Source organism: Scyliorhinus torazame, chromosome 4 (assembly GCF_047496885.1).
Source record: "Scyliorhinus torazame isolate Kashiwa2021f chromosome 4, sScyTor2.1, whole genome shotgun sequence".
Taxonomy (NCBI): Eukaryota; Metazoa; Chordata; class Chondrichthyes; order Carcharhiniformes; family Scyliorhinidae; genus Scyliorhinus; species Scyliorhinus torazame.
Window position 1 is genome coordinate 288,681,877 of NC_092710.1, and position 13,278 is coordinate 288,695,154.

The following is a 13,278-nucleotide window of genomic DNA, read 5'->3' on the forward strand; positions in this document are numbered from 1 at the left end:
ATTTGTTTGAGGTGGCGAAATTGGATGCTACATTCGGGGGGTATGGAATCAAAGGTCTGGTGAGGGTGAAAAACTTGTTCCTGGAGGTGCATTGATTTGATTTATTTATTGTCACATGTACCGAAGTACAGTGAAAAGTATTTTTCTGCGGCCAAGGCAACGTACACAGTAGACAAAAATTCATGAGTTGGGATGAGTTGAAGGATAAAGCAGGGCGTGGGGGGGGGGGGGGGTCGGATATATTCAGGTGCGGGACTTTGCCCGGCTGGCATTTCCAAGGGCACCACCTTCTACCCTTTTGAAAAGGATAACTCTTGTGTGCGGGGTCAGAGGGCAGCACGTAAGAGGTATAATTGGACGAATCGTGGGGAAAGAGCAGGTTTCGGTGGAAGAAGTGAAGGCCAGGTGGGAGGAGCTACTGAGACCCATTATGATGGAGGAGGTATGGAGTGAGTCCCTTCATAGGGCGAATGCCACTACATTCTGGGCGAGGTTGAGTTTGATACAGCTCAATGTGGTGTTTAGGTTGCACCTCACCAAGGGTAGGATGAGTCAATCTTTTGAGGGGTCGAGGATAAATGTGAGCGGTGCTCAGGAGGGCTTGCTCACCACCCACACATATTCAGGTCCTGTCCCAAGCTAGTGGATTTTGGGGAGTATTTGTTCAGCACCATATCCGCAACCCTGAAGGTTGACTTAAAACCTTGTCCATTAGTTGCTGTATTTGGGGTGTCGGGCCAGACGGAGTTGAGGACAGGGTGGGGGTAGATGTTTTGGCATTCTGAAGACAAATATTGTTGAGCAGGTGATGCCACAGTGTGATAGCGTGGCTGGATGATTTAATGGAATTCCTGTACCTCCAGAAGGTTTACGGTGAGGGAGTTGATTGATGGGTTCTATCATAGACGGTGGCACTTTAAAGAGCTGGTCACTTTTGGTTTTTGTGGGGGGAGGGGGTGATTGTGTTGTTGTTTGAAGTTATATTTCTGCTATTGGGGCTTATGTTACTGTTGTTACTTGTAATTTTTGATATGCGTGTTATTATGGTGATGTGTGACAAATCTTTGATATAAATCTGTTAAAATGTCAATAAAAATATTTTTCAACAAAAAAAAGGATGAAACAACAAAGCAAAAATAATTTTTTTTTTTTTTTTAAATTATTTCGAAATCCTTAAACACTGCTTGAAAATTTACAAGTTGCTGTATCCAAGTAACTGAAGAGATTCAAATTGGTAAATAATGGGCGGCATGGTGGTGCAGTGGTTAGCATTGCTGCTTCACAGTGCCAAGGACCCGGGTTCGATCCTGGTCCCGGGTCACTGCCCATGTGGAGTTTGCACATTCTCCCAGTGTCTGCGTGGGTCTCACCCCCACAACCCAAAGATGTGCAGGGTAGGTGGATCGACCACGCTAAATTGCCCTTTAACTGGAAAAAAAGAATTGGGTACTCTTTAAAAAAAAAATGTTTAATAGTAAATTAATATACTAAAAATCAAAAGTAATTTTTGACAAATTAATCAATAATTGTTTGTTCAAAATTTTTAATATTGCTGAAAAGAGAGACGTGTTGCTGAAGCATTTCACCTTGCTCTCATTGGGACAAACACAGGAATGGCAAATATCTCACAATCGGAAAAACTAATGCTAGAGGACGAAAGGATGCCCATTGGTTGGCAAGTTGACTCTGATTGGCCAAGGCATTACCTGGAGAAAGCAAAGTGGTCTTTTCCACTAACGGATGCTGCCATCAGTCCAAAAAGACATACCAGTTTCCACACAATTGAACACCACTGTTTTGAATTTCAGTGCCAGTGAGATGCCAGATACATGGGTCACACGTTCCAATGACTGGCTGATCAAATCAAACATCATGGTCGGGATTCTCCGTAGCCCGACGCCGAACTCGGGATCAGCGATGGGGCGGAGAACAGCTTCCGACGCCGGATTCGGGGCAGGCACTGGTTTGATGCCAGTTCGCGATGCTCCGCCCCCTCCAAATCGGCATCATCAGGACTCGCGCCGTGTGAAGTCGCAAGGCCGTTGGCGCATCATCAGCCGGCCAACCCACGATGCATCGCCCCCACTGGGCCAGGTTCCCAACGCCGCGGGCCACCGGTACCAGAATCAGTGAGGGCATCGCGCCGATTTTCCCATCGTGAATCACCCACAGATTCTCTGTTAGCCTCAGGAATAGAGAATTCCGCCCCATGGTTATTTGGTTGCTGGTTTAATAACAGACCATACTCAACCAATCCGTGCTTGCAAAACCATCAATAAAATCTCTCCTGTTCGACGTGATTTCGCGACTTACTGAGTGGGCTGATAGCTATACGAGCAAATAATTTGAGACAATCAGTCGAGCTTACAATATGGCTCATTTGTGCTTGCCAGGAGCAACATAGAATCAAACAAAAGGAATATGTTCAAGCTGCCTTGCGTTCTTTTTCTGCACTGGCCTGGAGTTTGGGGAGTCTATCATTCCCCATTGCTTTCTCCATGGCAACCCCTCAGCTGGAATAAACTCACCAACCAATCAGAAAGAATCCTTTTCTCCTGTAGCCCAAGTTGTGATCATTTGAAATTTGGCATTCTGGAATTTGTTCTGATGAATGCAAGATGAAAAGCTTCGGCAACATCTATCACTTTTCAGCAAAATTCAAGTTCCGTACTACCACGCGAAAATGTAAGTTTCACATAATTTTAAATGTGTACATACTCGGTCAACCAAACTTACTTCTTTTTCAAGAGTTGTCTGATTAATGTTTGCATGCTTTGTGAAATTCATCTCTTTTACTTCAATCTTCCTAATAACGTCATACATTTTTCTGACCTTGAAAACTTGGCTTCTCGGAGTTTTATTTCCATTGTAAGCCATGTCATTTCCATTACTGGGAGGGGTTGGGCCTAGGCGGAACACATGGCAGAATATTCGCACTATCTTCAACAAACTCTTCATCTGAGCTTCATAGCTACTTGATATGCTGAGGAAGGGGGAGGGAGAAAATTAAGTAACATTTAATATTTTCTCCTGCAACACTACTTACTTTGCAAAAAGTAACATTTTTAAATTTTTGAAAATATTTTGTACTTGTCATATGAATACAAAGAACAAAGAAAAGTACAGCACAGGAACAGGCCCTTCGGCCCTCCAAGCCTGTGCCAACCATGCTGCACATATAAACTAAAATCTTCTACACTTCCTGGGTCCAAATCCCTCTATTCATGTATTTGTCAAGATGCCCCTTAAATGTCACTATCGTCCCTGCTTCTACCACCTCCTGCGGCAGCAAGTTCCAGGCACCCACTACCCCGTGTAAAAAACTTGCCTCGTACATTTCCTCTAAACCTTGCCCCTCGCACCTTAAACCTATGCCCCCTAGTAATTGACCCCTCTACCCTGGGGAAAAGCCTCTGACTATCCACTCTGTCTATACCCCTCATAGTTTTGTAGACCTCTATCAGGTCGCCCCTCAACCTCCGTCGTTCCAGTGAGAACAAACCGAGTTTATTCAACCTCTCCTTATAGCTAATGCCCTCCATACCAGGCAACATCCTGGTAAATGCCTTCTGCACCCTCTCTAAAGCCTCCACATCCTTCTGGTAGTGTGGCGACCAGAATTGAACACTATATTCCAAGTGTGGCCTAACTAAGGTTATATACAGCTGCAACATGACTTGCCAATTCTTATACTCAATGACTGGGCCAATGAAGGCAAGCATGCCGTATGCCTTCTTGACTATCTTCTCCACCTGTGTTGCCCCTTTCAGTGACCTGTGGACCTGTACACCTAGATCTCTCTGACTGTCAATACTCTTGTTAATACTGTTCAATATTAAACATTAGCCATTTTATTCATGTTTGGAAAAGGTAATTCAACATGAAAATGTGATTATGGTGTGAGCATTTCCCTACAATAATCTTACAATACTGCAAACTCATATGCACATCATATTATTCCTGATGGAGAATTAATCAAAGAAACTGTTGCTCGATTTTAGCATAACATTCAATGGCTCACAATTTTTTAAGAAGATATCTATTATACAAAGCTCGTCATTGCAACCCCAGACCATAGCTTCTTCATTTATCATAATTATTTTTAAAAAATTAATTCAAGGGATGTGGGCGTCACTGGCTAAGGACAGTGTTCATTACACATCCCTAATTGTCCCCGAGAAGGTGGTGACGAGCTGCCTTCTTAAATTGTTACAGCGATACAGTTCCAAGACAGGGTGGTGAGTGGCTCGGAGAAGAACTGCCAGATGGCGGTGTTCCCAAAGAATCATAAAATCTACAGTGAAGGAGGCCATTCGACCCATCGAGTCTGCACCGGCCCTTGGAAAGAGCACCCCACCCAAGCCCACACCTCCACCCAATCCCCGTAACCCAGCAACGCCATCTAATCTTTTTTTAGGACACTAAAAGCAATTTAGCATGGCCAATCCACCTAACCTGCATATCTTTAGACTGTGGGAGGAAACTGGAGCACCCGGGGGAAACCCACCCAGACACGGGGAGAATGTGCAGAATCCGCAGAGACAGTGACCCAAGCCGGAATCAAACCTGGGACCCCTGAGCTGTGAAGCAACAGTGCTAACCACTCTGCTACCGTGCCGCCCTCAAAAATATACTTAAAAGACCAGAGACCCAGGCTTGAATTAGAAGAGTTAACAAACGAGAAAAATTAATTCTGAATTAAAGATCTGGCCTATTCCCCAGAAGGGATTTATGCAATTGTAGTTTAACATTCCACTAACAGGTTCCCCTTTCAAATGCTGTGGGCAAGTTGTGCTAAAGGAACTGAAATTAGAGTCAATGCTGTGTTTGGATCCAACTGTTCTTCTTAACTCACCTGAGCAACTTATGGCCATTTGTCGTAGCAACTTCAGCAAGGCTGGTCAATATCTTCTGATACTGACTCTCGTTTTGTGGACAAAGGTGCTCAAGAACCTGACGCAGCTAAATGCAAAAGTAATCAGACACTAAAATACTTATGAAACACAATAGGAATGACAAATAATGAAACTTTCTACAAAGTAACCAGGAGCTCAAGATAAAAATAACTTACAACAATTTCATGCTGATACATCTCAACCGTTCTTAAAGATGCATAAATATAGACTTCCGGTGACGGCGGGCGGGAGGCAGCTGCACATTGGAGGGCTCCAGTCCGGGAACGGCATTTTCGGGGTTTAACGCCCGGTCCCAGGGGCAACGGAGGCGGCAAAAGCAGGGAGAAGGCAGTGATGGGAAATGTCGAAAATAAGTTTAAAAACTGCCGTGAAAAAGCGGCTGAAGGTCCGTCGGGGAGTGGAAAGGTCACCGCGGGGACGGCAAGAAAGGTGGAGGCTGGGGCACCAGGGGAGGCCGCATTGCCCACAGCTGAAGAAATGACTACGGTGATGGCCGTGGAACTCGAAAGGTAGTTCACAAAACACATGGAGGCGATGGGGAAGGAGATGGGGGCAATATTGAAAGTGCTGGTGGAGGAGGCGATTGCATCGGTATTGAGCGCAGTGGCAGAGGTGCGGGAGCAAGGTGAGGCGCTGAAGGAAGTGGAAGAGACATTATTGCAGCACAGTGATCAACTTACCTCAATGGGGAAGGAGATGCGGAGGGTGATAGAGACCAACAAGGGTCTGCGGATCCAGGCGACAGAATCTGGGGATTGTGGGTCTGCCCGAAGGAGTGGAAGGCCCGAGGCCGACTGAGTATTTTGCCACGATGTTGGCGAAGCTATTGGGGGAGGGGGATGATCCCTCCCGATATTAACTGGATCGGGCTCATCGGTCGTGGAGGCCTGGACCAAAGGAGAGTGAGCCGTCAAGAGTAGTGACTCTGTGTTTTCATAGGTACAGTATGAAGGAGAAGGTCCTGTGTTGGGCAAAGCGGAAGGTGCAGTGGGCTGGAGCTGGTATACGCATATATCAGGACTTTACGGGGGAACACACACACACACACACACACACACACACACACACACACACACACACACACACACACACACACACACACACACACACACACACACACACACACACACACACACACACACACACACACACACACACACACACACACACACACACACACACACACACCTGGTTAAGTTTGCATGGGAAAGTTTGCATGGGAAAAATCATTAAAGAAAGTGGGCAAAGAGGTGGGTGTTCTGGTGCATAGATCTCTGAATTTTATGAGCAGTGCCATAAAACATGAGCAAGTAGGATGGAGTTTATTTATTTCAAGGACAATGGACTATATGATAAAACATATTAACGCCCTCAGCAACTGCCCAAAAGCCAGTTTGACATGTACACGAAAGATACTCAGTCTATCTCATCACCATCTCTCTTTACTCCTCCATTGTTTGTAAATTTTCAAACTACTTGTCCAACATCCAGTATTGCATGAGCAGACATTTAATCCAACTAAATATTCGGAAGCTGAAATCACTGTTTTCAGTCTCCATTACTAGCTCCGTTTCCTAGTCATCCCTCTCTTTAGCAACTGTCTAAACCAGACTATTCTCACCATCTATATAACAGCCTCGGTGTCGTATTTGAACCCAAATTGTTCTAACCATTAAATTACACCATCACGAAGACTACCCACTACCATCTTTGTAGCATCACCTGACTCCATCCCTGCCTCAGCACACCTTCTGCTGGAACCTTCATTCATGCTTCTTTCAATGCTAGGGTTCACTATTCCACTAATTTGCCTGATCTACCTCCCACCTTGCATCCTTAATAAAGTTAAACTGTTCTCAATGACCAACTGGCTACTGGTTAACCAGCTAATCAAATTTAAAATTTACACTGGATTGGATTTGTTTATTATCATGTGTACCAAGGTACAGTGAAAAGTATTGTCTGACTACAGTTCAGACAGATCATTCCATACATGGGGCAAATGTAAATACACAATACATTTGTGTTTTCAAATCCCTCCATGGCTTCCCCTCCCTAATCTTTGCAGCCGCCTCCAGTTCACTAACCTCCAATGTACCTGGGCCCCTATTCTGACCTGAGCATCTCTGATTTTAATCACTCTTCTTAGGCCCGAAACTCTGCAATTCCCTCCTTCAACCTCTTTGCCTATTTACCTCTCCTTTTACCCTCTAAAGTTGCTCCTCAAAACCGCTCTCTTGGACTAGTGTGTGTCGCTCAGTATGAAATTTTGATTGATCATCTTCCTGTGAAGCACCTGGGGAAGCTTTACTATTTTTAGAATGCTGTACAAAGATGCTAGTTATTTTTGTGCAAGACCTTGGACAGAGCTCAGTTAGGTGGTTTTGGACTCCTTGCAAGGCTTGAGGGTGCAGAGGCAGGGCAAATAGACCAATTCTCAATTTTTGCAATTTAGTTATCAAGATAGAATGAAACACTATACTTCAGACAACACAGTCAATGGGGTGATCTGATCAATATTTATAAGGTGAAGGCAATCGAGTTGACCATTTGGTCCAGTTGATTATCAGTAGGGTTATAATAATATTCATCTATATTAGTGTCACAAGTAGGCTTACATTAATATTGCAATGAAGTTACTGTGATAAGCCCCAAGTTACCACATTCCGGCGCCTGTTCGGGTACACCGAGGGAAAATTCAGAGAATGTCCAATTCACCTAACAAGCACGTCTTTCAGGACTTGTGGGAGGAAACTGGAGCACCCAAGGAAACCCACGCAGACACGGGGAGAACATGCAGACGGGAACAGATAATGATCCAAGCTTGAAATCGAACCCGGGTCCCTGGCACTGTGAAGCAACAGTGCTAACCACTGTGCTACCGTGAAAGCGGCAATGGAGAAGAACTAACTTGATCAGGATAAATTTTTCTACCTTCCTACCTGCTGTAGGAAGTGCATCAACACTCACTCTGCTTCCAAAATATCCTCCACATTTTATTTTCAGATTTCTGAACAGTCTACAGTGTTTCTTCGGAGTCTCTGCTTTGCCTACTTTCGGCTTAAGGTCAATGGACAAGTCTTGCACAGCGTTGGCACCTCATGTTTGCAGTTCAAAACAACTCAAGGGTCAACCGATGTCCCTGGATCCTTAGTTGCATCAGTTGATGGGAATCTCATTTACTTTAGTGGGAGCATTCTTTATTGAGGGAGCTGAACTATTAGTTTCAAGAACCATTATTTCTAAGCATATCTTTTCAACACTAACCTTTCTTGAAGCTGATGCAGTGAACCTTTCAACCCAGAAATTACTGCTGGCAGTATCAGGAGATGAATGCTTCGAGTATTTAACATTTATTTTATCGCTGTTGTGGCCAATTAAAGGCCAGCACAATTTAGTCACAGATAGATAACTACATTAGGACCAGAGAATCAAAACTTTTAAGTTGTATTAACTCAGATCCAGGTTTAGATGTTAGGAGATGGTTATGCTCTCAGTACAAGCACTTCTCAAACATACTGGCCCATACAGCCACCGATTTTACTGCATTCCTTCAAGATGGCGCATTGCTGCCTAAAAGCGCCAGGGACCCGGGTTGAATTCTGACCTCGGTGTCTGTGCGGAGTTTACACATTCACCATGTCTGCATGGGTTTCCTGCAGGTGCCCTGGATTCCTCCCACAGTCCATAGACGTGCAGGTTAGGTGGATTGGCCATGTTAAATTGCAACAAAGTGTCCAAAGGTTAGGTGGGGTTATGGGGATAGGGCGGAGGGTTCGACGTAGGTCGGGGGCTCTTTCGGAGGGTCGGTGTAGGCCCAATGGGTTGAATGGCCTCCCACTGCACTGTAGCGATTCTATGAAGTAGAGGTTGCACATGTTCATGTTAAGGCGGGAGGGTGTAAACAATAGATAATTCAAGGAATTATTAAAGGCAGAATGATTTTTGTGGTTAAGGTTTGGTCGCTGTGATTTTGTTTGCAAAGGAGAGGCATTCCTTACTCTCTTCACTCCCCAAGTAGCCAGAGTTTTTAAAATGCATTTTTGTACCTCACCCAGGCAATTGCATGGTGTTTGGATGGGCTGGACAGTGTGGGCGCGATTCTCTGAAATGGAGACAGAGTGTTTGCGCCGCCGTGTGAACGCTGTCGAGATTCACAACGGCGCGAAACGGCCCCTATCCCGACCGATTCAGGGCCCGATAATGGGCTAGGAGCGGCGCCGCGTGATTTACGCGCGCCAGGCCTTGGCGCCGCGTAAAGGCGGCGCCGCAGACATGACGCGGCCAGCGCCGCACAACTGGCGTCACCCGCGCATGCGTGGTTGCCGTCCTCTCCGAGTCCGCCCCACGAGATGTCCTACGGATCTTGCGGGGCTGCGGAAGAGAGGAGGTCCTCCTTCAGATAGGCCGGCCCAACGATCGGTGGGCGGGCACCGATCGCGGGCCAGACCCCATTTGAGGCCCCCCCCCCCGGTGCAGGATCCCCTCCCCGGTGCAGGATCCCCTCCCCGGTGCAGGATCCCCCCCCCCCCGGTGCAGGATCCCCCCCCCCCCCCCGCAGGCCGCCCCCCCCAGTGTTCCCGCGCTGTTCCCGCCGGCAGCGACCAGGCGTGGACGGTGCCGGGGGGAACCCGCCGTTTTGGGCAGGCCGCTCGGCCCATCCGGCACTGAGAATCGCGGGGGTACCGGTGAATCCCCATTTTGGCTGTCTCGGGCGATTCACTGGACCGTGCCGCGCAAAACGCGATTGTGCCGATCTGGCCGCTTCCGTGAATCGTGGAAGGGCGTCGGACCGGCGTCGCGGGAAAATATGGCGACCCAGGCGATTCTCCAAACCGGCGCGGGAGCGGAGAATCGCGCCCTGTATACCCGATACTTGTGGGACTAACTGTACAGACGAGAGCATCTTTTCTTGTCCATCACAGTTTGTATATTTTATTCTACACTGTTGGTTACACAATCCAAACTAGTCGAAGGAATTAACTTGAAGGTACATTACCATATTCTCCTTGATATCCACATTCTGTGTCATTTGAATAAGTGTTTGGAAGAGTCTGGGATGATGTTGGATTAAAATTTCACATGTCTCCCCGTACCCTCCCTAAAGCAGCAAAAGAACAAGAGGTTTGACTATTCAGTTAATCAAATAAGTCAAGAAATTATGAACCTTCACACAGATAATTATGAAAGATAAAAATAGGCCCAATGGGCTGTACAGACTAAATATAGTTGGCTTATTGCAAAACATCAATGGTACTAACATCTAAATTGCTTCCCTTTCTGAGCATCTAAGACTTAATAAAATAGCTGAAGTCCTGTATTGTGTTTAAAGAAATGTTGAGCAGCAATTCAAACTTGCAAGCTATTCTTAGCTGTTTAAAGTCTTGGATGTTAGAGGAATTCTGTGATGCATTCAGAGCAGAAAAAAAAACTTATCCCTGATGTCACCCTTGCAGGAAGTGGGGAAAATACCAAAACTCAAGAAGGTGTCGTTCATGTGTGCCAGTCAAAAAAACTTCCCCGTGAAAATGCTACCTGCAGTACTTTCCAAAATACAAACATAGAAAAGCTATATATTCTTTTTCAAAAACCTGTCCTTGTCCATGCCATTCAACTTCATAACATGTAATTGTATAATGGCCCTGATCCTCTAGTCAACAGTAGGCCTGGTACAGCCCCAGTGACCGTGATTTGTACTGTCCACTTATTTTTTTTACCCTGGCATCTTTAATTGGAGACGGGATTGGCCATGGTAAAATTGCCCCTTAGTGTCCAAAGATGTGCAGATTAGGTGGGATTGCGAGGATAGGGCAGGGTTTGGGCCTGGGTAGGTTGCTCTTTCAGAGGGATGGTGCAGGCCCGATGGGCCGAATGGCCTCCTTCTGCACTACAAGGATTCTATGGGGTGAGGTGGAACTGAATATTCTGAACTGATAACTGAAAGTAGGATGTAAGACTGTGGAGCGCAATAAGTGAGAAACAGGCAATAACAGTTGAAATGTGGAGTTCACATGGAGTGGGAGAAGACTGCCAAGAGAGATGAATTTTGAATTCACTTTCCTCCAGTCTGAAAAAGTATTCACTGCAGATCTCGGTTTGCTATTCTGTAACCAATTTTGAATGAGTCACTAGCTTTCTGGGCGTAGCTCCTTCCTCAGGTGAATGGCTTTAATTAGCAAGATCTGCTTCATTTTTTTTTCTTATAAATTTAAAGTACCCAATTAAGGGGCAATTTAGCGTGGCCAATCCACCTACCCTGCACATCTTTGGGTTGTGGGGGTGAGACCCACGCAGACACGGGGAGAATGTGCAAACTCCACACGGACAGTGACCCGGGACCGGGATTGGAACATTGTCGTCGTTGCCGTGAGGCAGCAGTGCTAACCAATGCCTCGCCGTGCCTTGATTTGCTTCACCAACAAATTTCATGTCTATAAGGGACCAATGGATATTCTATCGCAAGCAACTTTTACGCACGTCAGCTCAGGTTTGTTAAATAACTGTTGAAGTGCATAGCGTCATTACTCGATTTCCAAAACAAAATAGAAAAATATATAGGCATATATGAAAAAGGGATCATAAATATGACATAGTCAATATTAGGCTGGTTCGGCCGCAGCTGGAATTTTCTGCCCAGTTGACTGCCACAATACAGGAAGGATATAATTGCTCTGGAAAGATACAGATGAGAATTACCAGAATGTTGCCAGGACTTGAAAATTGCAGCTAGCGAGAAAGAGGACAATTCTTGTGGTGAGGTGAATTACCAGGGGGCACAGACTTAAAGTGATTGATAGAAAGATTAGAGAGGACCTGAGGAAAACCTTCTTCACCCATGGGTTGATGGTTATTCACTATCTGGTTTGGCAGTGGAGGCAGAAAACTTCATCTCATTTATAAAGGTACCTGGAGGACTTCCGGGTGCGGCGATGACCAGCTGAGTCGCACGTTTCGGCAGCTCCCTGTGAAACGGACTTTTGGGCTCTTGATAGGAGCCCCAACGGCAATTTTGACGGCTAAAAACACTGTGCGGTAAACCAGAAGGGAATCCCCCCTGGATACGGATGGAAAAAGGAGGAGAGAGTGGCCAGATTGCAGTGGATCCTTTAGAACAGCGGCAAGGAAGGCAAGCAAAAACCAAGATGGCGTCGGAAGGTGGCAGTTTAACATGGGGCCCTGAACAACAAGAGTTCTTGAAATGCTGTGTGGAAGAGATCAAAAAGGAAATGAAGAAAGAGCTGTTGGCCCCGATACTACAGGCAATCGAAGGGCTAAAGGAGGAACAAAAGACCCAGGAGCGGGAGCTTCGGGTCGTGAAGGCAAAGGCAGCCGAGAATGAGGACGATATACAGGGCCTGGTGGTGAAGACGGAGACGCAGGAGGCACATCAGAAACGATGTGTGGAAAGGTTGGAGGCACTGGAAAACAACGCAAGGAGGAACAACCTGAGGATTCTTGGTCTTCCTGAAGGTGTGGAGGGAGCGGACGTCGGGGCATATGTGAGCACGATGCTGCACTCGTTAATGGGAGCGGAGGCCCCGGCGGGTCCGTTGGAGGTGGAGGGAGCATACCGAGTGATGGCGCGAGGACAGAGAGCAGGAGAAATTCCCAGAGCCATAGTGGTGAGATTCCTCCGTTTTAAGGATAGAGAAATGGTCCTTAGATGGGCGAAGAAAACTCGGAGCAGTAATTGGGAGAACGCGGTGATCCGTGTATATCAAGACTGGAGTGCGGAGGTGGCGAGAAGGAGGGCGAGCTTTAATCGGGCCAAGGCGGTGCTTCATAAAAAGAAGATAAAATTTGGAATGCTGCAACCGGCAAGACTGTGGGTCACATATCGAGGGAGGCACCACTACTTTGAGACGGCGGATGAAGCGTGGACTTTTATTGTGGAAGAAAAACTGGAATGAGCGGGTTATTAAAAAGAACGTTCGAACAAAGTGGTGGGGCGAATGTGGGGGGCAAAGAGGGGTTTTATGTACTAATCCTGCGATGTGGTAACTTTTCTCTCTCCCACAGGTGGTGATGGGGGGAGGAGGGGAGGTGGAGGAGATGGGGCGTTGGCCATTGGGGGCGGGGCCAAGGGAGAAGCGCGGGCTTGGTTCCCGCGCTATGATAATCATGGCGGGGATAGAGAAGCAGGAAGGAGGGGGCGTCGCACGGTGCGAGCCGAGGTCACGGGGGGAAGCCGAGGTCAGCCAGAGTTTGCTGACTTCTGGGAGCAACATGGGGGGAGTAATTACGCTAGCGGGGGATCTAGCGGGGGGGTGGGAGGGGGGAATTACTGGGTTGCTGCTGCTGGGGAGAGGGGGGAGCTGGTATGGGAGAGGATGGGCAGGGGGGCACCGCCTGGGGGAGATAC

At 46.8% G+C, this 13,278-nt stretch overlaps 1 protein-coding gene across 3 annotated transcripts in view; it reads right to left on the reverse strand.

Moving 5' to 3' along the window:
* Window positions 1-13,278, reverse strand: part of hace1 (HECT domain and ankyrin repeat containing E3 ubiquitin protein ligase 1) — a 119,562-nt gene that overhangs the window by 59,836 nt on the left and 46,448 nt on the right. For 2 of the 3 annotated variants that reach the window (XM_072499858.1, XM_072499857.1), the window contains exons 9-11: window positions 9,916-10,017; window positions 4,856-4,962; window positions 2,737-2,983 (exon numbers count right to left, since the gene is read on the reverse strand). In XM_072499858.1, coding sequence (XP_072355959.1) covers window positions 2,737-2,983; window positions 4,856-4,962; window positions 9,916-10,017 — 456 coding nt within the window. The remainder of the gene's footprint in view (window positions 1-2,736; window positions 2,984-4,855; window positions 4,963-9,915; window positions 10,018-13,278) is intronic. The other variant, XM_072499856.1, reaches the window with a different exon arrangement.